Consider the following 25551-nt stretch of genomic DNA (forward strand, 5'->3'; position numbering starts at 1 on the left):
ATATAAAGAGAAAGGCTGATCAGAAATCTCTGCTCTACATAGCAGCATTTGCCTTATCTACCCAATGTCTCATCTTTACTTTCCTACATCTGTTTGGTTATTTTTTCTTTACAGTACTATGTGAAGCATTATTGCTCAGGTTGTGTGGCAGATGAGTAATGCATTTCATTGTCTTGCAATACATTGCTATTATTTAATAGGTTTTCAGATATGTAGATTCACTTTCGCTGTCAGGGAAATACTATATGATTTTAACCTGAAAATGTAAAGTTCAGATTACATTAATTGTTTAGTCAGACCCAATTTACTCACCAAGATGAAGATAAATTCTGCTAGTTAAATGAGATTTTGGGGACATATATATTTGTAATTGTATAGATAATTTTTCAAGAATTGTTATTTGATGATTTTCCTTTTTCCGTCTGAACATTTACATCTGTATGTGTTCATGGCAGGTGCATTTCTAACATCCTCTTTATTATTTTATTATTATGGGGAACCATCTCCTATAGTAAGAGCATTTTAAATAGCAAATTCTGTTCACTACTCAAGCTCAAAAAACAAGATGAGCTACCAATTATGGGAAACATACAGGACAGTGATATAAAAGCTGTATATATTAACAGCTGATATAGATACAGAGCATTATCAAAATCCAGCTTAACAGATCCTGTGGTGTATTTTGCAGCATGCTCTCTCTGACAAGGCCAATGTGAAAACATTCGATCCAAAGACAACCTGTTTGCAAGAATGCCTTATCACTACTTTCCAGGAAGTTTACTTTGTTTCAGAGAGTTTTGAAGAGGCCAAAGAAAAGATGAGGTAAATAATTTTCCATGACTTAAAAATCTAATTTTATCTTCTTTAGTGCCTGGGAAGAAAAAAAAAAAAAAAAAAAAAAAAAAGGAAGTTAATTTTCTTTTTTTCCTTTCAGGGACTTCGCCAAATCAATCAACCGTCCCTTCTCTGTGTATTTCAATCCATATACACAAAGCATTGAGATTCTGAAGGATACCAGGAGTATAGAAAATGTTGTCCAGGACCTCCGCAGTGATCTAAACACTGTATGTGATGCTTTAAGTAAAATGAACAGATATTTAGGGATTTGATATGTTTGGCACTGTGATTTGCTGTCAGTTGCTCTTTCTGTTGCCAGTTACATGAAATGGCTAGTTTATCAGAGCCAACAGTTTTCCCTTTACAGCTTGGCCTGTGGCTTGCATCATGGTGTAGCTCTAACTGTAATGTGCAGACAAACCAAGGCAATGCTAATTTGTAAATTAAACATAGAATGTGACAGAATATAATCATCAATTCTTCAGCACAATGTAATGTACAAGTATAACATTAAAAATTTTCCTGGCAACAGTTTGGTTTCCATAAAATTATTCACTTCAATGTTTAAGAAATGGTGTTGCTGATTTCATTAGGCCTGAGTTTATTTCTTCATTATGCCTTCCCTTCCATAAGAATCCAGAAAAAAATTGTTTGCAACATTTTAATTTTCTTTGTAAGAAAGCATTATTTCTTTCTCTAGTGATAAAGACATTGTTTTGTCCATATATCTGTTACAGAACTTGGTGTCTCTTGTGACTGAACACTACAATTTATGTACCAGTAGCCATCGGAGATCAGGAAGGATATGTATTTGTACTAAAAGGTCTTTGTAGGTTGTACATAATGAGAACCCACAACTGACAAATGTCCAATGTGGCTGAGCAATTGCAACACACTAAGAAAAAAAGAAACCTCTGACAGTTCATGTAGAAAAGTAGTTGTAGTTTACATGTGTTACCTGTGACAGTCCTGAGAGCATTTCCTCTGAGATTGCTATCTGGGAATAAGAGATGAAGCACTTGTTTTAATTTCATTGTTACATGTGAATCCAAAGTCCTTCTACATCCTTGTATATCTTCTGTCTTGTGTCTTGAACTTAACTCCTCTTGTGTTTCAGGCATAGTTTGCCTTTCCTCATTATTCCACATTCAACCTTGACTTGGCCATGCTTGACTGGGTCTGCGCTGTGCCAGTATCAGAACATATAAAAGGGTTAATATAGAAGCTGTTATTTAATTATAGCTGAGCTGATTTTCAGTTACTAGAATATTTGTGGAGCGATTAAATCATAGGAACACCCAAGCTGCCTTGCTTGTATCAGATGGATGCAGGTAATGCCTGGCTTAATAAACTCTAAGCTGGCAAGCTCTGACAGAAGTACAAGCTCTGTCTGGGGAGCACAGAGCAGAAATATTTGAGCCAGCTCTTATCTGGAAGTAATAATTATGCATGTCTTTCTTTTATCTGGGTTATTCTATTCTCCTATTAGCCAAGATAATGGAGAGTTAACTATATTGTGTGGACCCCTCTTAATGGAAACCACATGGCTTATGCAGATCATGTCAATAAGGGTGAAAGTGTGACAGCTTGTCTACATATATGGAAAATAGGAAACTATTGAAGCTGCTCTCCTAGCTGAAAGAGTCATGCAGAGACTTTTAAATATTGCTAGCAATTTCAGCATTAGAAAGGCACCCACTTGATAGTACCAGCATATCCTTAAGTAAGAGGCAATCTATAAAGATAATTTTCACAGGGATATCTGCCACCTCCTCAAAGATAACTGTGAGATAACAGAAAAAGCTTTTTCTGTGGATAGTCCTTGCTGCATTCTAATGCTGCTGTTAATAGGGTGTGGAAAAATTTACTTTTAGATTCAACTGTGACTGCTGTTGGTACAAATGAAGAGCTGTTGAGTTATCCCATGGGGACTAGCATGGTGGAGGAGTTTTTAACATCCCAACATTAGGACTGACTGTTAGCTAGCACTTACCACAGAGGAAATGCTGGCAACCTTAGCAGGAAACTTTCTCCCTCTTTTTTCCCATGGAATTTGATGAACCCCTTATAGCCCTTTCTGGAGAAAATGGACTGTACTGAGATTTGCTTTAACCAGTCTGAAAAAAGCATTGTGCAAGAAATAGTAGCTCTTACTTGGTTCAAGAACTGGGTAAATATTGTTGCTTACTTGAGTAAAATAAAGCCACAATAAGCAACAAAGATTCAAAACTTACAAAATTACCGAGGCTTTCCCTTGAATCAGAATTATGCAGGAAACCTTTAAATACTTATAATATCTGGATTTATACTTGACTTTTCTGAATAGCTTAAAATAAGAATACCATAGCAGTAAAACAATATAAGCATATCTTTGTTTTGTTTTGTGCTGTTAGGAAGTAAATCTCATTATGGATTAGGGAGAAACCCTTGAAATCCAATAGTCATTCTAGGACTAATGATGGCAAGGAAACTGTCTACAGTGAAGATATAATGTCAATGACACAGAACATTGTCAGAGGATAATGGGCTCCCACTGCTAGATATATGCTTAATCCAATGATTTTATTTCTATTATACAACATGATTAAAAATAAATTAACTATAATGGGCTAAGGAATAACAGTGATTTAGAGAGACAATCACTCATTGTTCTTACATTGCAAAGCTGCTGTCTTACAGGCTGCAGAGCAAACTGACTTTGGGCTTCAGCCAGTCAGGAGCCAGGACTGGGAAGGAATGCTTTAAAAAGTGCACTGTTGCACTTTTATGAATCACACAGTTTCAGTTTAGCTGAAATTATTCTCTGTGGTTTTTATTAGCAAATTAAGATCAGCCATGCAGCAATCTCCTTGGATGACAAGCTCATTTAGGCATAATGAGGAAATTATTGACAGTTATCAAATTACACTAACATTTTATTTGGAATAGGCCATATTTATATATGGTACTTATTTAGCTTTAGTGAGCTGGACTCTGGAAGTTGGACTTCTGGCTTAGTCTCATTTATTTCCTGTGTAGTTCTGAACTGATGCTTTATGGGTCTGAGATATATGCACTTGCTTTGCCTGAACAGAGTAAATGGGCCTGAGCTTAATGAATGTAAACCATTGCAGTGTTTACTACCATGCAAAGCCTAAAATGAAAAACAACACTCTGAGACATGACAGAAAATACAAATACCAAGTTTCATTTGAAGATTAAGACATAGTTAATGCATTTCATTTAATTTGCTCAGTAGAGGGGGTGGAATGAGGAAGGTGTTAACATAATATATTGCATCTTCCCTCTCCACTCTTCAAGACCTGTTGGGAATCCTGTTTTAAGTTTGGCCCTAAAATGGAAATAAGGTGTCTTCTCCTTTCCTCTTGTTAGTGTGTAATGTGATAGAAAAAATTCCAGAAATTTATTGTACTGTAATATGTATTTAGTGATGAGCTGTAATGGATTATGGAAAAAAGTTTCACGTCTTTGAAAGGACAGCCTGGCTCAGAGAGCTAAAGATGCTGAAGACTTTTACTTACAGACTGCTGGTACAAAGCCAGTCCAGTCAGCAGTTACTGAAAGCTATCACCAGCCAGCAGCAGCTTGGCTTCTGTGTGATGAGCTAGGAGACTGTGATTGCATAGTTTGTAGGAGACTGAGGGGAGACACGATAACCTTTTTCAAATGCATAGAAATAGCAGCAAAATGGAAGGGACAAGCTGTTCTCCAGCTTCAAGAACTAATGGACTTAAATTGCAGGGAAGGAGCACTAAGTTATGTAACAGTGAAATGTGGGGGACATTGCCTGGGGAGACTGCCGAGCCTCTATAAATTTTCAAGAGAACAGTTTAGGCTGCTGTCTCTCAGGGGAGAGACTGGCATAGTCAATCTCATCTTGAGACCAGAGGAGAGACCATAGAATACTTGAAGTCCCAGCCCGGAAAAGGCTTCAGACAACTCATTAGAGCAGTAATGATCAACAGCCATGACTGTGGGAGTATTTATATGTCAGCCTCACTTTTGACTCCCCCTTCAGTCTTTGACCATCCCAAAAGAGTGGTTCTTTGTAAGATTGATCCCGGGGCCTTTGGGGTCTGATCCAGCGAGCTCTGGATCCCTGGCCCCTCTCAATCTCACAAGGACAAAAGTAAAAGACAGGAGGAGTTCTTTCCTCTCAGGACCAGAGTCCTATTTTATTCCCTGATAGGAGCAACCTGGTGATCCAGGCGATAACCCTGGGGGAAAGAGGGGCAATGTGTCTTGGCAGGAGATTTTAAACCTGGGCAAGTAGGGGGCAGAGGAAAAGGGCCACAGCCAATGGAATACAAGCAAGGAGGGGGAAGGAGAGGAGTAGACCAGGGAGAAACCACTACCAATGGGGCTTGGAGTGGGGGTGAAGATCATCTGATGACAGAGGGGAATACAAACATACTATTCAGTGCAAAATACAAAACCCAGTGTGAAACAACAACTAAATAAACTATTTAGTGCAATGCAACAGTTATTCATCTTTCTGTCTTTCTTTAGGGAATGACTAGGATCCATGGTCTGAGTGTAGCCCTATATGCTAACTGTGGTGCTCTATTTCAAGTTCATCAGCCATTTGGGATAGCTCTGTGTGTGACTCACCTGCTAGTTTCAGCTGTCAGAGGCAAAAGACCAAGAGTGAGCAACCAGAATTTGTAGTTTTTACAAGCAGGGTTTAAAGCTGCTCAACTTCATAACAAAATAGAATTTCGTATTTCATTCTGTCTGTGCCTGCATTTTAGTTGTCAGGAGAACTGTGTTCCCTAAAGCACTCTAGAGAACTTGGAGCTCTTCAAAGCTGCTGAACTTGAGTGCTCCAGCCAGACGTCAGCCTTGTGTCTTGGTGGAATCTGGGTGCAGAGCAGGCTGCTCTCCCTAAGTACCCTGATTTCCAAGGAAAAGAAACCCACTGGTGTAGTCCAGAAGGGAACTTTGGTTTAGACCCCTACTGTAGTTTCCCAGGGAACTTGGAGACTGCACCTTCTGTCCACCCTAGTGTCACATTAAGAGCTAGGTAAGGATCAGTCCAATGCTCTTCTACTCAGGAAATCAGCTTTCTCAACCTGAAAAGTTTTCTTCTTGTTTTATCAAAACAGTCTATGTCTTTTTAGAAATATGACAGCTTCCCTTCTAGCTCAGTAGGACTCATGATCATGTTTCCAAGTAATTTGTGAAGGCAATAATTCTGCTATATTTATATAATGGCTATTCTCTGTGGTCTCAGTCACTCCAGCTCTGGAAATGTTTCATGGACAAATTCTTGCCTTCTCAATGAAGAGTTGGACAACAATAACAGATTCCTCTTATGGGCTTCAAATTGTGTTTGAGACAGGACTCTAAGAGAAAAATCTTGGTTATACTAGAAATTATTGGCTATTAAAAATATATATCTCAGGAAATAAGTTACTAGAAATTAGTACCTCCAGTTGTCATACCAAAGGCTGTAGAGATGTCCTTTGCATTCTTATTGGTAGTTTCCTGTAACTTAAATGAGCTTGAAGGCTAAACAATGAAATCCTTAGTTGAAATGCTCTGTGAAACCTCTGTTGATATATTTTTATGTGGTCCTCTAGAAAAGGTAGGTAGACAAAAAATAATCCAAATTTAGTAATGTCTATTCAAAACAACTATATTTAGTTTAAAAGGACCCTCCAACACCTTAGAGTAATAATTCATATTTCTTTTCCAGCTGCTGAGATGTTAAGGTAAGACTGAAAATAAGTTCTGACATCTACTTGGAATTTGGGCCAGAGTGGACTATTCAGGTGGTGTAAGTGTGAAATGGGTAATACAGTCCCATACTTTGAGATGCAAGGTGATGGATATTCTGCTGGACATTTTTTTAATGTAGTCAGAAATCTCAAATGTCCAGAAAAAATAATGGAGACGAAGCTGCTGTTGTCACACTCCATCTTTGGAGGTAAAGAGTTGAGTTTGTGAAGCAGCAGGAGGTAGATTTCAGTCCATGTTAAACTGACACATGACCTGAAACACATCCCAAATATGCCTACATCACTGGCTCTGTGTGAGCTCCTGCATCAATACAATACTGATAACAGAGCAGCAATAAAGCACTCTAGAGACAAACAGCCCTGTTTTCCCACGGGAGAAAATTTGGATGATTTGAGACCAGCATGACACAAATAAAATCACTTTTATTTCCTGTAAAACCTTTTAGAATATGGTACTATTTTATTTTTAATAAGAATGATAAAGAGATATGTTAATTATGGAACGGCTGATGCTCTTAGTATTTTCTGCCTTAAATTTTTCTAGTTGTCACCAAACTCCCTACCCAGTCTTGCTACTTTACGTGAAAGTAGAGTAATGCTGAAGATGTGATGCTGCCATTTCCCAGGGCTTTGTGGGTATGCCTAGTGCTACCCTCCCTCAGCACCCTCCTTGCATGAATTACAAATCTCAGAGATATGAATAAGGTCAGTTAATGGTAAATGAGTTTAAGGTTATACACACAGTGGATTTGCCACTCCAGCAGAATTTCTCAGGAGGATCTATTTGGTTGAGTTCTCTTTTAATGATCTAGATTAACCCTCTAGATCACTTGAAGGTGGAGTTATGAAAATGCAAGCATCTCTCATCAGATAGGAACCAGGGAGTCAAAATCTCAACTGTTGCAAAGCCAGCACATGTTCCAAGAGAAGTTTTAGTGCCAGCATCAGCCAATTAATTGGAATTAGCTCAAAATAGATTTTTTAGTTGCTGAACTGAAAGGCTACATTTTACCTGCAGGTCTCAATCCAGCCACTGTTTTCTGTGGCAGATCTGTCTCTGCTGGAACAGGAGCTAGAGCTGTAAGTCAAGCATGCAAAGCCTGTTCCTTACTTAATTTGCAGATATTTTAAAAAAAGAAAATGCAGTGTGCAGAAGATGAAGAGGCAACATGGTCTGCTGTTTTCTGAGATGTCATTCACTGCTCCTTCCCAATGCTGGTCATCACAGTTCATGCATCCAAGGGAAGGCTTGGCCTGTGATAATTGACAGAGGCAGAAGTTACGAAGCTGTCTGAATCCCAGAGAAGAGTTTCTTCTCTGAGCTGCTCATGGGGCCTCAGAAGGCCACTGCTTGTCTTCTGTGACTTGTTTGTACAGTACATTTGTACTTCTCAGGTTTGTCTGTACCAGGATTACTTAACACATGGTGTCATGTGTACAGGGAAGGTAGTAGAGAGAGGTTGGGAAGTGCCAAAAATGTTATTCCATAGCTCTCCTTCTCAAATCATCTCATACTTGGCTGATGCTTTAAAAAAAAAGCAAAATAGAGACCCACCAGTACCATCCATCCATTCTTCCCTCCCACTACAGTTCTTGGGCAGGTGTTCTGTAAGGCATCATTCTTGACCATCTCTTCTCTGAGGCCAGCAATGGATCTGAAGGGCTGTGTACGCTGTCCCCACTGTTCCCACCCAAGGCGTTTCCCTGGTGGGACATCTCTGTGGGGTGGGTGGCCTCATGCAGCTCTGTTTTGTGCAATACAGTGAGTACAGTGTGGTAGTGTGTGGGAGCATGGATTGTGAGAGAATAGAGACAGTGCTGAAGGCAATCTCGCCCCTGAGGAGTTGCAGCTGTACTAATTACCAAAGAGTAGGAACAGCCCTGCCCTTAATAGGTCACAGCTGTGTCCGATAAGGATTGTCTGATAAGGATGGGCGTTATAAAAGAGTGGGTTAGCTGCTTGAGAGAGAATTGGAGTCAGCTGGTTGTGCTGCTGTGAGAAGCGAGGTTAAGGTGTTCGTGTTAGGGACAGAAAGGGTCAGGTGGTTGTGACAGGAAGAAGTCAGCCGGCCATATGGAAGAAAGAAAAGGAGTCAGTGTTGTGAGGAGCTGCCTGTGGGAACTCACAGAGAGAAGGTATGAAAGTCTTACAATGAAATTACAAACTGGTGATGGAAGTTTCCATCCACTGTCCATTGGTGCCAAGCACTGACCCCAACAGCAGTGCACAGTTCTGGGGTGGTAAGCCCAGCCTCACTGCTGGAGTGAAGCCTTTCAGGGTACTTAGAGTGCTCAGTGGGGCCAATACAATCTCCCTTACTCCATTTCAAAGACAGAATTGCTTTAAATAAACAGTTGCTGAGGAAGCCTAACACTTGGGACTGTTAAAAAAGCCAGCGGTGCCCTCAGACTTATAAGGAAAGGGTATGGGCAACTGTGTGGTACTTATATGGTACTGTAGCACAAAATCTGGCATGTAGATGATGTGGGGTTCATGTGGATTCAGTTTTGTTACACCATTTCTCAGCTCAGAAGAAACAAGATTGCCTGTTTGCAGCTGGACAGGGACCTCCATTTAATTCTCAGTTTTCTTGCCATTACCTTATTTCCAGTAGAGAGGAAGAGAACTGTACTCATAAATGCTGTGTAAAAGCTGGTGCATTTTCACTGAGTGATAGCTTGGTCTGTCAAAGTTAGGAATAAAAATATGGTTAGAGGCAGCAAATTAAACCTCAAATGTAATGCCTCTGATTTGCAGAAGGGAAAGAGGAAGTGCTAAGTGAATATAGGAAATTGCAGCATTATGCGTTGTGAGAGCAATTCTTTCCATCCTTGTAGCTAATGGACTGAACAGAAAGTGAACAATTTATTTCATACAATGATTCACCAACACTTTGACAGGGTTTCCAATTCTGAGCTCAGTTTCATGTTCAGCTCCCTGTTTACTAGTGAAATAGTACAATTATCTGTCTACCTCTTACACTTTGTAAGCAGGCAAGGCTGCAGGATCTGAAAAGAATAAAAATAACTGTATAAATCCTGAATGTTTAGGGCTGGAGGGAAGGGAAATGAAGCAAGTGTTATCTTTCCTGCGGTCTATTGGAACATTCCTCTAAAAATAAAGTTAAATTCCCAGGGAAAATAGGTCCAAAAGAAAAATACCAATGGAACTCGGTTTTCAATTTCTATTTAATGCTTCCCCCATCTACGTTTGTGAAAGGAAATCACAAAACGTTTCTTGTTTGAGTCCACTTGTCAAATTGTCGATAGTAAAGTACCCAGAACTGTTACAGCTGAATTGGTCACATAAAACTCTGGTGAAAAAGGGATGCTTCTCCCGGAGGCATTTAGTAAATGTGCTAAGCTGCTTTACAAGACAGGATGACATTTTTCTGCCTTTAACCCCGGTTTTATTGAGAATAGAAATCACTTGAACTATGAGGAGTTTCAGGTTTTAATCTTGAAATGTTTGTGAGGCAGCCGTGACTGCACACCTCTTGCTTATGGGATCAATGTGTTTGAATGGAGCAACCTCCCAGAAGACCATAATTAGTTACTTGTTAAGTTTGATTATTTCTGATATATCACTGTTTTTCAAGGCTATTTGGAAGGATTTTCTGGACAAATATATTTTAGATGTCCCAAAATACAAATTCAGTAGAGCTTTTAAAATCCAGTGAGTGTCAATGGATTGGTGAAAAAATATAATATCTATAAAAACAAGTATAAAATCTATTAATAAGGATTACAAGATGAAAATTTGAGGCTTTAGGAGTCTTATTTCAAAGTGCATAGGTAAAATAGAAAAAAATTAGATGTTAGTAGCAGCTATTACCTGTTGCAGCCCCTTTGTCCAGATGGTGACCAGGCTATCACTTCATGGAAGAACCTGAGTCTATGGCTTTTGTTTAGCATAAAATAGGAGTAGAAAGTTGGTGCTAAAATGCTGTTAGTCTGAGGGCCACTTAAATTGATGGCAGCAGCAGCAGTTAATGTGGTGCTAAACTCTGGGATGTGGCTGAGGAGGTAGGGTGGGTAGCAGTGGGCAGCTGCCTTTGTTGGGAATGACATCCACCAGCACCTTCAGAGCCTCTAAAGAGCAGGAATTCCATCCTGCTGTTTTTTCCTTTTTGCTGTTTTTCCTGGAGACTCGGGAGGGAACTCTGCATAACAGGGAGAAAGTATCTGCCCTTTGGGTATAACAGAAAAGGGACAGATACTCTTGCATGAGTTTGGTAGGGGAGAGAGATTTAAGATTATTAATAGCAGAAGAGTTCCCTAATCCTAGCCTATTAAGGGAAAAAAAATCCTCATTAAAGAATCCTTATAAATCCTTAAAAATTCCTTCCAAGTCCTAAACTGTGAGTACCAGTGTCTACACACAAGAGGAGTATCGTCTGTTCCAGGGCTCCCTCAATGACACTGTGGGAGAGAGGTGTTGGGTTAAATATCTGCTGAGTCTCTATGTGAGTTTTCTGCTGCTCTTTCTGGGGGCACTGGTGTCAGTTTGCTGGGCAAGCCAGCAGTGCTGGCTTCATGGATGAGATTTGCACTGCACAATTAATCTGTTCCCTATAAAACAGAGAAATGCAGCACTCTCCTTGAATTATAGGATTGAGTAGGAACAAATTTAAATTAGGTGTTTATTACAGGATGAAAAGGAGCATAACCCGAGAGTGCTTTTCTCTGTAAAGTTAGTCCTGGATACAGTTCCTGTAAATGTAACATTAGTTCATGCCTCCATTCGGTTGGTTGGCTCTCAGTGTGTATCTTTCTGACTTTATCAAATTCCCAGCAAACCTTGGCAATTGTTGGAATTTAAGTGAAAACAGCCATTTTTCTAGATCTGAAATAAATCTCATATCTGGTGGTGCAGGAGAAATCTGCCTGAAGAAATCTGTGGTAGTCCTTGGCAGTAACTCTTTGAGCTAAGAAGCATATATTATGGTAGCTCTGAAGCTGTCTGGGCAGAATTTGCAGAAAACCATTGCTGTGACTTAGGAGCTACAGCAGATTTCTCAGGATTCCCTTAAATTCCTTAGTGTTTGCTTTCTACTGGGCATGGTATAAAGGCCAGAAATCACAAACTGGGGAAAAAAAACCTCTCTTGGTTAGCTACTGGTGCAAACAGAAAACTTCCCTTTTCAGCAACAGCAAGCTCAAGAGACTGACTGCTCCACTTCCCTGGCCCTCCACCTCAGAAACTGGCATAGATAGCACTGGTTTCCTGTGATTCCCTGTAGCAAACTGATATTCAGTTGCCTGGAGCATGGTTCAAGGTGGCTTGTGTTTCCTTTTCAAAAGATGGCTTCATCTTTGGTACTGTAGAAAGGGCCTTTCTTTCTCAGAGATTTGTGAAGATGTTGTTGGGTAAGATACCAGTACATCTACTTTCACACATTTGCCTAAGTGCTTCATTCTTGGACATTTCACAGTTCTTGGACATGTAAAACCCTAAACAAAAACTAATCTATTTTGGTCTTTTTAGAAGACTAAAGCAAGCAAACAAACAAGCTGATATTTCGCTGCCCTCTTTTCCTTCAGTGTTTAAATTGCTATTTGCCCTAATTATGTGTGTGGCTCCTTAGCTAGGCAATATATTTTTGCAGTGTGTGTATGTATGTACATGTGAAATAAAAAGAGGCCAGATTATTTTCCAAGCAGATTTTTCCATGTTCTCCTTCATCTCAATTGCTGCACGGGGTTCTAAGAAGCTGCATGCATGGTTGTCATGCAGAAAACAGAACAAACATAATGTAACTAACCCATATTGACTACCAGATGCCTCAAAGTGTTCAGGACTTGTAGTAAAATACTGTTTTCTTTCTCTGCCTTCTGATGCTTTTTTCCCTTTGATGCCCTGTGACCTCAGTGCAAATGCGATGCCTTCTGCTCAGTGCTCTTGGGCAGATGGATGGTAGTGCCATCAATTCCAACAAGGAATCTCAAGAGCCAGCCCACTAGACTCACGCTTGTCATTCCTCAGAAGGATGGTAACTGATCAGCTAAAGCTAATGGCTTCTGACAAGTGGTTAACTAGACTTAAAGAAACTCTCTGTGAAACCAGTCTTCAGACATATATTTAAAACTACGCTTCTCTGTCAGATTCAAGTGTTGGTAACCATACTTTGCCAGCTCATCACATCATAATTACAATTAAATATCCTAGCTCAGAGAAAAGGCTCAGTTCATTGGTCCAAGTATTGATTAACAGGTGCAGTCAAGATTACTTTACTTCACAGAGGAGCGATAACCAATAATAGTGTTACAATTACAGCCTGGAAAGTACCATGATGAGAGGCTAGATTAGAATTTCAATAGATAAGGAGAGAGGCATTGTTTATATAATCCTGAAGATCTTAGAGCTGCTATGTTAAAGGAGATAATTTACCTGAGGGAACCACTGATGACAGGGAGTGGTTCATGTTCTTGGGTTGTGTGTAGGGAGCTCTCCCCATGGGAATCCTCAGAGGAAAATATTTAGCTGACTGAACAGGGCTGATGCATGTGTGAAGGTGTAAGGAGGCTGTATTTTGTTACTGTAAAACATCAAGTACAGCCATAACTGCACAAAGGGTGGACGACCTTTAAATTCCTGCTGCCTGTCTTGTCTGCTTGGGAAGGAGAGGCTACAGCACAAGGTGGTACTGGGACATCCCTCTTCTCTCCTCCTTCTCATGTGGATGTGCAAAAACTTAAATTTATTTGAAACAAAGTTTTGTTTGGGGCAATACAATTTTGCAGAAGAAAATGGCAAGTGCTGGTTTATTCCTAAGAGTGAGCGGCAGCTTTGAGTTGAATCTAACAGCCCTTAGCAAGGAAAGCCTGTGAAAATTCTCCCACTGTGGAAAAAGTTCAGAAGAATTTTCTTAGTGGTTTGTGTGTCAAAGTCCAAGGGCCAGGTCACTTTGTCCTGCTCTGAGTGTTCAATTCTCTTGGATTAACAGAGCTTCCAGAAAGCCACAGATGGAACCTCATTATTCTGAACTTCTGGAGGCAGTGAAGCAGGACATAAAGCAAGGATATGTCTTTATTGATGAAAAAAGTATTCTCTGAAGTCAGTAAGTTCGTATCCTCAATCTCTTTGATGCCATTATTTAGACTTCAGCTAATTTCTAAAGTCTATTCCAAAGCCAGTCTGTTCCAGAACACTTTTTGGAACAAGCCAGTTCCTCTGCTGTTCGTGGATCACACGGCAGGAATGTGACTGCTCCTACTGAATAGCAACTGCCTGTGGGCTGTGTGTGTGTGCTTATATTCCCTCATACTGCCCACATGTCCACACAGGTCCACATTGGTTTATGCAAATTCATGCTAATCTCAATCTCAATACATGTGGGCATATTTCACCCATCTGATAAAATCAAGGGACACACCACTTGCTATATACTTCATATTTAAACAACCTGGGATTAATTTGATGCCAGGAGAACAGCTTTTAATTCCCCTTCTCAAGGTATTAAACTTTCTGTGCTCAGCTCTTGGGGTCTACAAGGAAATGGTGTGAGCAAATTTGATAGCAGGTATATTGACATGTGAATGTAAATTAGGTAGAGAGCTGTAGACAAAATGAATATCAGGCTAGCTAAGATGTGTGGTGATTTACAAAGGAAAAAATTAAACCAAATTAAGCGCAAGCTAAATTTTTTTTTTTCATTGTGTTGATGGTTTGAGTGTTTGGTCTGTATGCTGTGGGCAGATTGTTTGGAAATAGTAGGTGACGAATTCTTTTGTTAATGAAAATGTGGAGAGCTCTTGTGTCCCACTCTTAAATGTAAAATCTCTACCAGAGCAAGTCTTAGCACCATTGATTTGATTTATCTCTCTCAATGCTCTGTTTTTCCTTACTTACCAACTCTCTCTCAAATTCTGCAAAAAGATTCAGGCCTTCCGTTTCATTAATTAGGGTGTGCATAATCCTGTGGCATTATTTTTATTTCTGGACTAGGTATTGACTAGAGAAATGTAGGTAAACAATGATCTGCCCAACTCACAGATACTGTTTGCATGCTTCCTCTTTACTGCTGCTGCTCTTTACTACTTCACTACAAAAGCTTTGTTAGATTTTATGGGGTATTTGTAAAAGTCAAGAGATTCTAGAGAATTTTACTTTTCTATTCAAGCTAAGGTAAAATGTATCAAAGCTTTCAGCCCTTTTCAGCAAAATCATTGCAAGCAGGTCCTGCCCTTTCTTAAATTGGTAAGGTGACAGCTTGAGCTCATCCACTGGGTGACAGTCTGATCACTTGGGGAGAGTAGTGTCTTACAGCCAGGCAGATCCCAAGCCATTTTTGTAATTATAGGTGAAAACTAACAGCTTGCCAGTGCAGATTCTTGAGTGCTCAAGGCGTGTGCTTACAGTAAGAGCCTTCCCAGCACAACTGATGCATTCAGTGCTTCTGCAGCAGCTTGTCCAGGGGGCCCCTGGAGAGAGCATCTTGTAAATAGAATAATCAGGAGATAATAAGTGTAATGGACAGTAGTTTTGCAAGCTCCTGACCAGCCGGAGTAGAGAGACCCCATGCTAGCTAATGCAGCTACATGATTGTCAGGTGCTGACTGAGCAGCAAACCAAAGTAATGTTTCTTCTACTCAAAGATTTTGTATAATGTTTCTTGATTGCTTCTACCAATAAATTTTCATCTTCGATCAGCCTAATCTTACCTGTTCATTGCTTTCATGAGGCAGTGAGGTTCCAATTTCATTATGGAATGGGGAAGCACATGCTGTCAACCTTAATACCAACAGCATTGACACCAGCCTGTCAATTTTCTGTTCATGTAGGAGTTAAAGTGGCAGCCCATTGGTAGGAGAACAGCTGTTTCTTCAACAGGACTTTTCCTGAACTTAGTCATCATATCAAAGCAGGATGGTAAAGTGTAGACACCTTAATAAAAAGGCATGGGAAATGCCACTTCCTTTCTTATTTACACACTGAAGGTGTTTGAATTCCCTAAGGGTCCCAAGGCTTGACTCTGGCATATTCCAATGCCTAAATCTCTGGAAAAAAACAGGAGTCTCATTATTAGGACTGGGAATTTGCTTATGTTCAAATGGGGTTTCCAGTCAGGCATGTCCCTTAGCAAGTCTCCTGAAAGTTAGGAACAACTTAATTGAATCAGGAATGCTAATTTCACAAAATTAGGAATGTGTGACTCTTCCTTTTTAAAACTGAGGCAGGGAAAAATCTCCCTTCTCCTTCAAATACAGTAGCAGTCTGGAAGGAGAATTGACCAAAGATATAAGAGGTTTTCTGCCTAAAGGAGGAGAACCCAGCTCTGTGTATCTGGGCTGGAGATCCCAGCCACCAATCTCTGCCCTGAACTTGGGCTTTGGGGATTAAGAACTGGAGGCAGCAAGATAAATTCTGATGTTAGGACAGAGTTACTTGTGTTTTACTTCTCCTTTATCTTAACTATCAGTGTTTAGAGTGAATATTCCTCCCAGAGCTACAGTGAGAATTTGAATTAGCATGGACACTATCTTTCCCTGATTAAAAAAAATTAAAATTTCTGGATGTTGTTCTAACTGCAGTGTGTCCATCAGCCATTTGATGAGTTAACAAGGCTGACATGACTGCATCACAGAGCACCAATCCTAGGCTTCTGTTAAAACAAATTAATTTCTAACCATTTTGTTTGCCAAGATACTCATCCCATACTCTAACATAATGTTGTCTGAGTCTGCAGACAGTCTTATCAGAAAAGGTGAACCTTTCTAGACCATTCATCTCAGTGGAGTATCAACCTCTCACTCAACTGATTTCACTCAATATCAGTGCCACTTGTATTGCTGGGTGTTTTACCTAAAGGTTTGGAGGGACATGGAGGGTAGGAAAGCCCAGGAAAGAAGAGCAATGCCATGGAAAGGAAGGCCATCCACACAGCCATCCTCTGCATCTCGTTGATGGATTAAGCCCCTCTGGTGACAGCAGAACAAATGTGGGCTGGAGCTCTGACCAGCTCATCGATCGCAACCTTACCTCAGAGCAAGCCCCTTCACATATTCTGCTGCTGTTAAAGGTAGAAATCTTTCCCCAACACCAGCTGAGATCGTCCTTCCTGTAATCTGGGCTGGCTGTCTCTTGTCCTTCCACCTTGTCCCACTCTTTCTGCTGCTGTAATTTGAACCATCAGAGAAACTGGTGTGAATGAGTCTTGTGAATACCCTGAGTGCTGTTAACCAGAGATGTTGGTGTTGGTATTGGTGCCTCAGCAGCCCCTTGGAGGCTCAAGTCTTCTGTCTTCCCTATATCCAATGAGCAGTCTGCATTTGCCCATGTCTCCATCACAGTGGCTTCTTCCCTGCTGAGGTTCTTCTACAGAAAACCTCCGCTTCCCTGCTCTCCTCTGGGTTTTCCCTTACCTTTTTCCTGAGGGTTTTCAATACATGGCAGTCAGTCTTCTCTATGTCACTTGAATGAAACCCTTTGCTTTTAGTTTCCAATTTTTCTAAGCTGCTCATTTGGTCTATACCCAGAATTATAAAAGTGGCAACTCTAATCTAGTCACTTCTCTAATGCTTCAGGTGTGAATATTTAACTTTGTGTGCTCCAGCTTTGGTACTTTGTTCTGGATGTATGATAAAAATTCAAGGCTCTGCTGCAAAATGTTTGTCTTCTTTTAAAGCTAACAACCAAACCCCATGATTTTTTCCTCCTCTCCCTTTCTGCTGTAGCTTTTTCACACCTCTCGACTGAAGAACTCCTTCAGAAGCACTAAAAAGAGTCCCTACTTCTTTGGATTAGAGGTGGTTAAAAAGGCACAGGACTGTGAGGGGGAGATGGAGCTAAGCAAGGCTGAGTCAAGGCAGAGGAAGAGGCAGCATCAGTTGAAGTCAAGGAGAGGTAAGGACCTGGAGTAATAGGGAAGGGAGCCTGTCCTTCATTGACTCAATAAATAACCCACATGGTAATAACAATAAATAATTTTATGAGGAGCTAGATATGCTTTTAAGGGGAAAAATGGTAGGGGGTGTAACTGCAAATTGAGGAGGAAAGCAGCTGAGATGGGCTTCCCTGTTGCCGTCTGTCCTCTATTTGGCAGGAGCTCATTTGTGAAAAAAGCAGTCAAGAGTGGTTTATGATGCTAAGACATTTCAGTGACCTACACTCAGTGAAAATCCTTCATGTTTCTCTTTTAGTTAAGTTTTTCTGCTCAGAGCTGATTTAAATCCTATTTTGTTAAACCTGGCAATCAGTGAAATCACAAGTTCCTTAAAGAAAATCCCCTGGGCTTGTGAAGGGACGTGTTCATTACCCTTGTAATTAGCAGGAAAACTTCATCTTGACAGGCCACTCAGTCCCCTCTAGTTACCTTTCTCACAGCTCCTTAATCACTAGGTTCTGCCATTCAGATTGCAGGTTACCACTATTTAATATGTGTTGTAGAAAACTCTGATTATATTTCACTGAAAGAGCTGGGCCATACATATTTCCATCAACCTGTGTGTCTTCCACCCCCCAGACTCTGCTTCTGCAATACAGGTAATCCCTCAAAAGGCAGTTTAGGTTTTGCTTTTGCTTTTGGTGGAGCTGATCCTTATGTGAAGGAAAGGTTACCTTGGGAACAAGGTTAAATGATCAACTTATGGACCTACTCTCTTATTTCCCCTTTATTTTATGATGGAAATGTAAGATGTTGTGAATGGTTCATCATAACATATGCCAGCAGAAGCATGCCAAAAATAGCAATCTGAAGCAGCACACGGTCTGTAACGCTTGCATACTTCTCCGAGAGTTAGGGAGATCATTGGAACAACACATGTCAGATGCTATTACTGTCATATTGCTGGGGCCATCTGTTAGAGGCCAGGATCAAGACCTGCTGCTTCCCTGGAAACAGCAGCTCCACAAAGGACTGTGGCAAATTAAACTAAATCTGCTCAGGCCCAGGGAGTTCATCTAAGGGATTTTCTTGTTTTGTTTTGAGATTTCACCAGGGATAAAACCAGCAGTATATTTTGGATATTACTCCAGGGGAGCTCTGAGGAAAGGCTTTTTAATTATTTTTTGTTTGTTTGCTATGGGTTTTTTATGAGGGACTAAATTGCAGGTCCAAGATAAGGACCAAACTGTCAGGACAGGATGTGCAGATTTGCACTCGCAGCTTTGCTTCTTGTCATGTTCATAAGTAAAATTCATACAAATGTGCACATGAAATTCTTTGCAGCTACTGAACAATAATTTGGCAGCAACCTGGAGTTGAATATGACAACTGATTTGTGCAGTTGTCTACACAGACACAAACTTTTCAAGCAAAGAAAAGACTTTTGAAATTCTGTATGGAATTTGGATTCCAGTTCCTCCCAGTGGTCTTCAAAATCTCAGCTAGGATACCTGTAAGTAAGATTAAATTCTATGCAATTTGGATCCACAAGGAATTTTGCTACTGGAAGCAGTAGGCTGGATTTCACACGTACATGTACTATATCAATATAGCTACTCACACACACACATATCTATTCACATACATATAGATAGATGTTTTCTATTAGCATAATATATTAGCATAATGGCACAGTTTTAGTTCTGCTGCATTCATAGAAATTTATGTAATGGGCATATGTTTTACTGACGTATTTCATAACAGTTCCAAACAATGTCCTTGCTGACACCAGAACAGAATACAATTAAATGTATTGATGTGGAAGATTGGGAGTCTCTGTTATGAAGATAGACATGGTTCAAATGTCAGGAAGTGGGAGCAGTTTGCAAATGTAGGAGCATGACATCATAGATGTGGAATATTGTTGTGGAGGTTTTGTTTCTCTGCGTGTTGTTGAAAGACTTGGACCCAGATCCTACCCATTCTGCACTTTCCACTTAGTAGAGGAACTTGCACCACAAAATGCCTCCAAAGCTTTGCTACAGAAAGAGGTTCTGTTTTTAAATCTCAGGCTGTGCTACGACAAAAAAAATCTTTTCCTATGGACTCAGGATATTCACAGTGATTGCCTCATTCTGCTCCTGGAGGAGCCCAGCACAAGGGGTGCAATAGCAGGAGGGACCTTTCCAGAGTGGAGGAGGCTACAATCTGGTACTAAAATAAGGAGAGTACAATGGGGACTCTACAGGGCACGAGGGAGATGCACAGGGAAGAGAGAGAACTTCTGGGGATTCCTGGCTGGCAGCACCTTGTCATTCTGCTTTTTGGCTATTTCCATGTTTTACCCAATGATTGCTTCATGTAAAATCTGTGGATGGTCGTTGGAGTAGGATACTCCTTTTCCAGGACAGCATTCTCACTGGCAGGATTGAGATCTGAAGTTTATTAACTACAACTTCAGGACCTTTTGCTTGTGGAGGTCAGACTCTGGAGAGAGGACAATAACTTTATGCTCAAAGCAATTTTATAATCTACTGCTGTTCCATCCTCTGGGCCTCTTGCAGGAAACTGGTGTCAGAAAGATGCTGCTGCAGCTTTTGCCAGCAAGGAGTAATGGTCCCAACTGTAGCACCCTCTGTACACATATCACTGTCTGGGGATGCTAACATTGCAAACTGATTATGCACTGCAAAAGTACCTAACAACCTTCTATTTATTTCCTTTGCAGGAGAAATTCCCCAAGTAGGTCTCTGTCAATCCTCCCAACCATTTCTACTCATTGTGTTGTTTAATCAGAAGTGTTAAAAATATGTTTTTGGAAGTTGTGTTTGATTGAAGTTCATCATGTCCAAATTAATTCAAGTGAGTTGGAAAGCTACTAATTCCTTGGAGGAGGGCAGCAGGGTGGAACTGAAAGTTGGCATGGCAGTTTTGGAGCCAAGCAAAGGGTGTCTTTTCAAACTACAGGTACTGTAGAAATACTACTGTAGAGATATTTGTGACCCCTGAGAAGTGCTAACCTAAGAGAGAAGTTTCCATAATATGAAATAACCTCCCCTTCCCTCCTGCTCTGGGTTTAATCTGAGTATTATCTGGGGTAGAAGCAATTTTATGATTTTGAAACTTGTGCCAGATGACATGTTCCCAGGACAGGGCATTTCAGCTCACTGAGACCAATGCACTTGTCATTTTACTGCCACCTTCAACACAAATGGGCAGCAATGCCAATTTCCCTGAGCAGCTGCTGGCATCTGCTACCAAAAGGGACTCTGGGGGAATCCACCAGCACAGACTGACTCCAGCTGAGGGACCACAGAGCTTCCAGCATCTCCATTCTGGAGCAGGTGTGCCAGTAGTCAGGATGACTGATCTCTGAGGACTGTCTTGGATTAAGCAAAAGCTTGAAATGTGCATCTGGCACATTTTAGGCTGCAAAGGGTGGTATTTTTGGACTAATATGTATTTCAACAATGTGTTCAAACAATTCTGAAGATTTCCCACAATCTAAGTGCTCATGTTACCTCCTTTCTGGCACTTTGGTGTATTCTCCAATTTCATTTATATCTTGCCTGTATGTAACCAGAAAATCTTCCAAAAATGGTTCCAGTTTTAAATTAATGAAAAAAGAACAGTCATTCTTAAATGATCTGACCAGCACTGAGGCAATTTCTATGTATTTCATAGTAAGTGGTAATAGAGAACTTTCATAAAGCAAACCCTAAACCATCCCAAACTGTGCTTTTCCATCATAAAAACTGCCTGCATGTGGACTGCAGGAGCTCAAACACAAGATGTGTTAACACGAAGGCTGTGTCCAATCTCGGTTACAACACACAGAGAGGGTATTGCTAATCCCACTGCCAGACACTAAGTCATTCCTTGCAGCAAGTGGTTTGTTCAGTCCCAGCAGAGAAAGAGGCAGCTCCACCAGAGGGGCTATCCAATTGTGTGTAATTTTTCAGGAAAAGCTGTAAAAATATTTTCCTTCATGAGCTTGAGCTGTGTATTTCTAGTGACACCGTATTATCATTCTGCTTGGCTTTTTGTGGTGTTTCATGGTGTGACAGGTTTCAAGTATTTAGTGATTGTAAGATTAAAATGTGCAGTGTAAAGGTGGTGTTTGCTGCTTTCTTGCTTGATTTTCCCTAGGTTAGAAGAGGCCAGAAGAATTCAGATGAATCAGAGCTAAAATGTCTTTTTTCAATATTGAGTAAATACAGACTTACTTGTTTACATTGGGAATATTCTTTAATGAAGGCAACCCTTGGAGTAATAGTATATATGGGGGAGGCTGAGACTGGAGCTATTTCTCCTAAGGGAATTGTGAATTAATACGTGTTCCTCTCTTTTCCTCTAATTTCTCTCTGCTGGTAGGAAAAACTGTATCCATAATGTAGCTTCAGTCCATGTCATTTAATATCCTAGACTGGTGTCCCCTTGAGATGTAGGGGAAGTGGGAAGAAGAAATATATTTCAAAAAGGAGATGGTTTGTCAAGATTTTAAGAGCGTTTTGGTCAAAACAAGACCCCTAAAATGCACTGGATTCAATAGAGATTATTTTTAAAATGTTTTCTAGCAAATCTGTGCTGCTTTTGCCATGTCCTATGGTTTCTGGATTCAGGGATGGAAAAATTACAGTTTGCCTTACCGAGCCACGGTCCTATGAGAAAGGAAGAGTGCCAAATAGCCTGTCCCTGCTGATGGCTGTCAGTGGGACCTCCGGGAGAGAACAAAAGAAACTGGGTGACTCCCTAGGGGGTCTTGCCAGCACCCAGTGCTGGTGGCCCAGCTCTGCCTTTCTGGTGGGGAAACCCCTCTCCTTCCTGGGGAGCTGCTCTGGTGGTGCATGTTGGCCTTTTGTCACTCACCAATCCCTCTTTCCTCTGCCCATGTGGAGCTCCCTGTGCCTTTGAAAATGAGCTCCCCTTGAAGAGCAGCCCCATGGAGAGGAGGCAGGTATTATGCCCCTTTTTGGGCCTGAATCTTGCCTGATTTATTCCAGAAGAGGTTCTTGTCTTCCACTGTGCCAAACACCTGAAAACACCCAGTCACAAAGCCATTCTGCACACTCTCACATTACTAGGAGGAAGCCATTTATTCATTTTATCTGCTTTCTCCCCTGGGATAGTGTCCAAATACCTGAAGTGTCATTAGGAAAAGCAAGAGGAATACTGACAGTTCTTGTTTTGCAAATTGTCAAATGAATCCATTTCCCACTGTTGCTAGTAATGTCTTTCATTATGGCTTTAATGAAATTGCATTGACATATTTATGATCTAATAAAAGAAGATACCCTGTAAAAGAAGTTTTCAGAAGCTGAAATATTTTAATAATGGTTTCATAAATTATTTTGATTTTTTTTTAGTCATAAACTTTGGCAAATTATATTGTCATATTATTCAAAACCGTTAATGAAATGGTCTCTGGACTGTGCCATTTAAATCCTGGAAGATGTATTTTTTCCTGTCTCTCCTTTAAATTCAATGCCCTTCATTTTTAGCATCAATGGGAGGCTGGCTACAATGTATTGTATCTTCTTCCCACACAGACCATTTATCCACTGTTATATTTGCCTACTCTCTTATCACTGGGAAAACAGCCCTTTGACATACCGTTTTATGATTTATACTTTTAAATACCCACCTGATCCAGTTTTATTATGTCCTCAGTTGTTGGATTGAGTTTGAGTTAAAGTAGGGACTTAAGCATCTGTTTTGAAGTTGTTAGGGATTAGCCAGAAAATTTTGCAATGATTCCGATGAGCATCTGTCAGCCTTTTGTGGGGCAGTGGTGAGAGGTTCTATATAGATTGTCATGTCTGGTGGGTCTAGATCTGGACTCTTCTTAAACCTAGGATCCAATTTGTTAATTGTACTCATTTTCATGAGTGCAGTTCTGGTTTCAGTAATAGATGTGTATAATTCTTTCAGTATATTTTTCTTTTGTAATCTCATAAAATGAGTCTGACTGAGAGCTTTGTATGTTCACTTCACTTACATGAATCAGCCAGTTGCTGTATCCAGCTCAATTAACATCTGAATTGGCTTTTATAAACAAAAAGGCTACTGGTTCTATCCCAGAGGTTAGACCAGACTATAAAGGTCATGTTATAGTTTGAATTCAGGATGTACAGATGTTCTAAAAAGATAAAATCTGAAATCCAGAATGAAATGGAAGACTTATCTGCTGCTATGATATGTATATGTAAATGGTAACAGATGATTTACTGGTAGTATCTTTTTTTTTTTTAGCTTTTAACAATGAAATGTCATAAAAATAGGCAAAAGAAAAAATCTAAAATGGACCAATGAATAACAATACATACTCAATCTCTCTTAAATATGCAACTGGGGGAATATATGCTAGTTTCTTAGGATATGGCTAGTAAATATGTAGAGACTTAGTGGCAAATCTGCCTTCTTGGAACAGTAGTTCCTATATCACAGATGAAAATAAGGATATATGCATCAAAAATAAAGAAGAGAAATACTACATACGCCCCTGAGACCTCTGTATAATTCAAATCAGTTGTCTGCAGAGAGTTAGAAAATACTTCATACATTGAGGGAATACAGCTTTCCATCAGAGAAATAAAAGATGTATCTAGGATGTATCAACATTGGTCTCATATTTCCTTTCTCTGGGGTTTACTCTGATGTCATTTCATAGTAGCCATGCTTTTCTCTTTGAAACTCATTGTTAGCTCAGATGCAAGGACATGGAACATTTCAGAGGCAGAGCTCTTGGCACAATTTTTGCTCATGTATTTTTGTCCTGTTTCACACTTTCAGTCTCCTCCTCTGCCTGTTGTGTCTTCTGGCTGAGCAGCTGCAGCGTTCACCATATTTGAGACATGTCAAATGCTAAGCTAATATATAATTTTATCCTCCATGAGGTAGTGGTGGGGGGACATGGTGTCACAGAGTACAAGGAGTTTGGCACATTTTTTCAACAAAGTTGTGTGTGATAGTTTTCAAAGTTTTTTGAAGGGGGTTGTTGTTTTAAGCTGTTTGTGTATTTGTTTATCTGCTGGTTCAGGTGCACTTGCTCTGTCTGCCTGTTGTCTACCTGCCTATTTGTGATCAGCAGACCTCAGGAGTGTGGCTGCAATGGCTTAGGTACTTACCTAAGTGTCATGCTTAGATTTGGGCAAGTTGTCGTACTGAAATCTACCCATTCCCTGTTTCTTGATTATACTTACAATATACACAGCATGTGAGTGAGTGTAGTTTCCAGGCATCTGGGAGGGATGTTCTGCTCAGTCTCACAAAAGCCCACGATAACTGAGATGCAGTAAATGAGTTCCCTAAAGTCACATGTGGTATTTCAGTAGGAACAGGAGCTGCAGTGAATTTCTTTGGTAGATCTTTAGATGTATGTCTGTGATTGTCAGCAACCAACAAGAACAGAATATGAGGGTATTTGTGGTTTAGTATGTGTGTGTTGAAACACTAGTTTACAACATGGTAATACAATGCATTTATGGAAACCATAAATGAGTTTCCAACAATCATACTAATACAGGAGAATATAGATATATAAGAATATCTATAAGTAGAGATTTATAGTCCTGTGTCCTGTCTTTTGTGCCTTAAAAGCAGGTGAAGCAATTCTGTTACTAAACAGGTGTAGAACTTGGCTGCCATGTGATATCTCATCTGAGTCTCAAATAGAGTTCTACATGATTTTAAAGAAACACCCTTACAAACTCACAGAGAAATAAGTTTTGAATTGTGATATTTGCTTAGCCTCAATTACAGGTTGAGGAGCTGAATTTCCCTGGTCTTTATTTTGTAAAATGTCTTCCATTTCTTGTGACACAGAAATACCTAGAACATAAACCAAGCCACAAATATAATTTAGCAGGTTGCATTAGAAGCCCATACAAACTAGGTAGGTCAGTTGATACCTCTAAAGGCCTGGAATTGATTTGTTTGCCAGAATGGTAGAAATGTTCTTAGAGTGTTCTAAGCATGATTTTAAATGAGACATTAATAAACTAACAAACTTGGTAATGTGTACACAAAAAAATATATGGAGTATGAAGTGTATTTCTTACTAATTTGCAGAGGCTGCCCTATGTTTTCAGAAAACACAGACACAGAGGTTTGAACTTAACTGTTTGCTAAAATTTTAGTGCAAAATT

General features: G+C 40.1%; 1 protein-coding gene across 1 annotated transcript in view; it reads left to right on the top strand.

The window, feature by feature from the left end:
- Nucleotides 1-1366, top strand: part of TPH2 (tryptophan hydroxylase 2) — a 49530-nt gene extending 48164 nt beyond the window's left edge. Inside the window, exons 10-11 of the mRNA XM_021528980.3 lie at nucleotides 689-822; nucleotides 935-1366. Of these exons, the coding sequence (XP_021384655.2) occupies nucleotides 689-822; nucleotides 935-1109 (309 nt within the window). The 3' untranslated portion in view covers nucleotides 1110-1366. The remainder of the gene's footprint in view (nucleotides 1-688; nucleotides 823-934) is intronic.
- Nucleotides 1367-25551: the final 24185 nt, after the last annotated feature.

This window comes from Lonchura striata, chromosome 5, assembly GCF_046129695.1.
Source record: "Lonchura striata isolate bLonStr1 chromosome 5, bLonStr1.mat, whole genome shotgun sequence".
In the NCBI taxonomy this organism is placed as follows: Eukaryota; Metazoa; Chordata; class Aves; order Passeriformes; family Estrildidae; genus Lonchura; species Lonchura striata.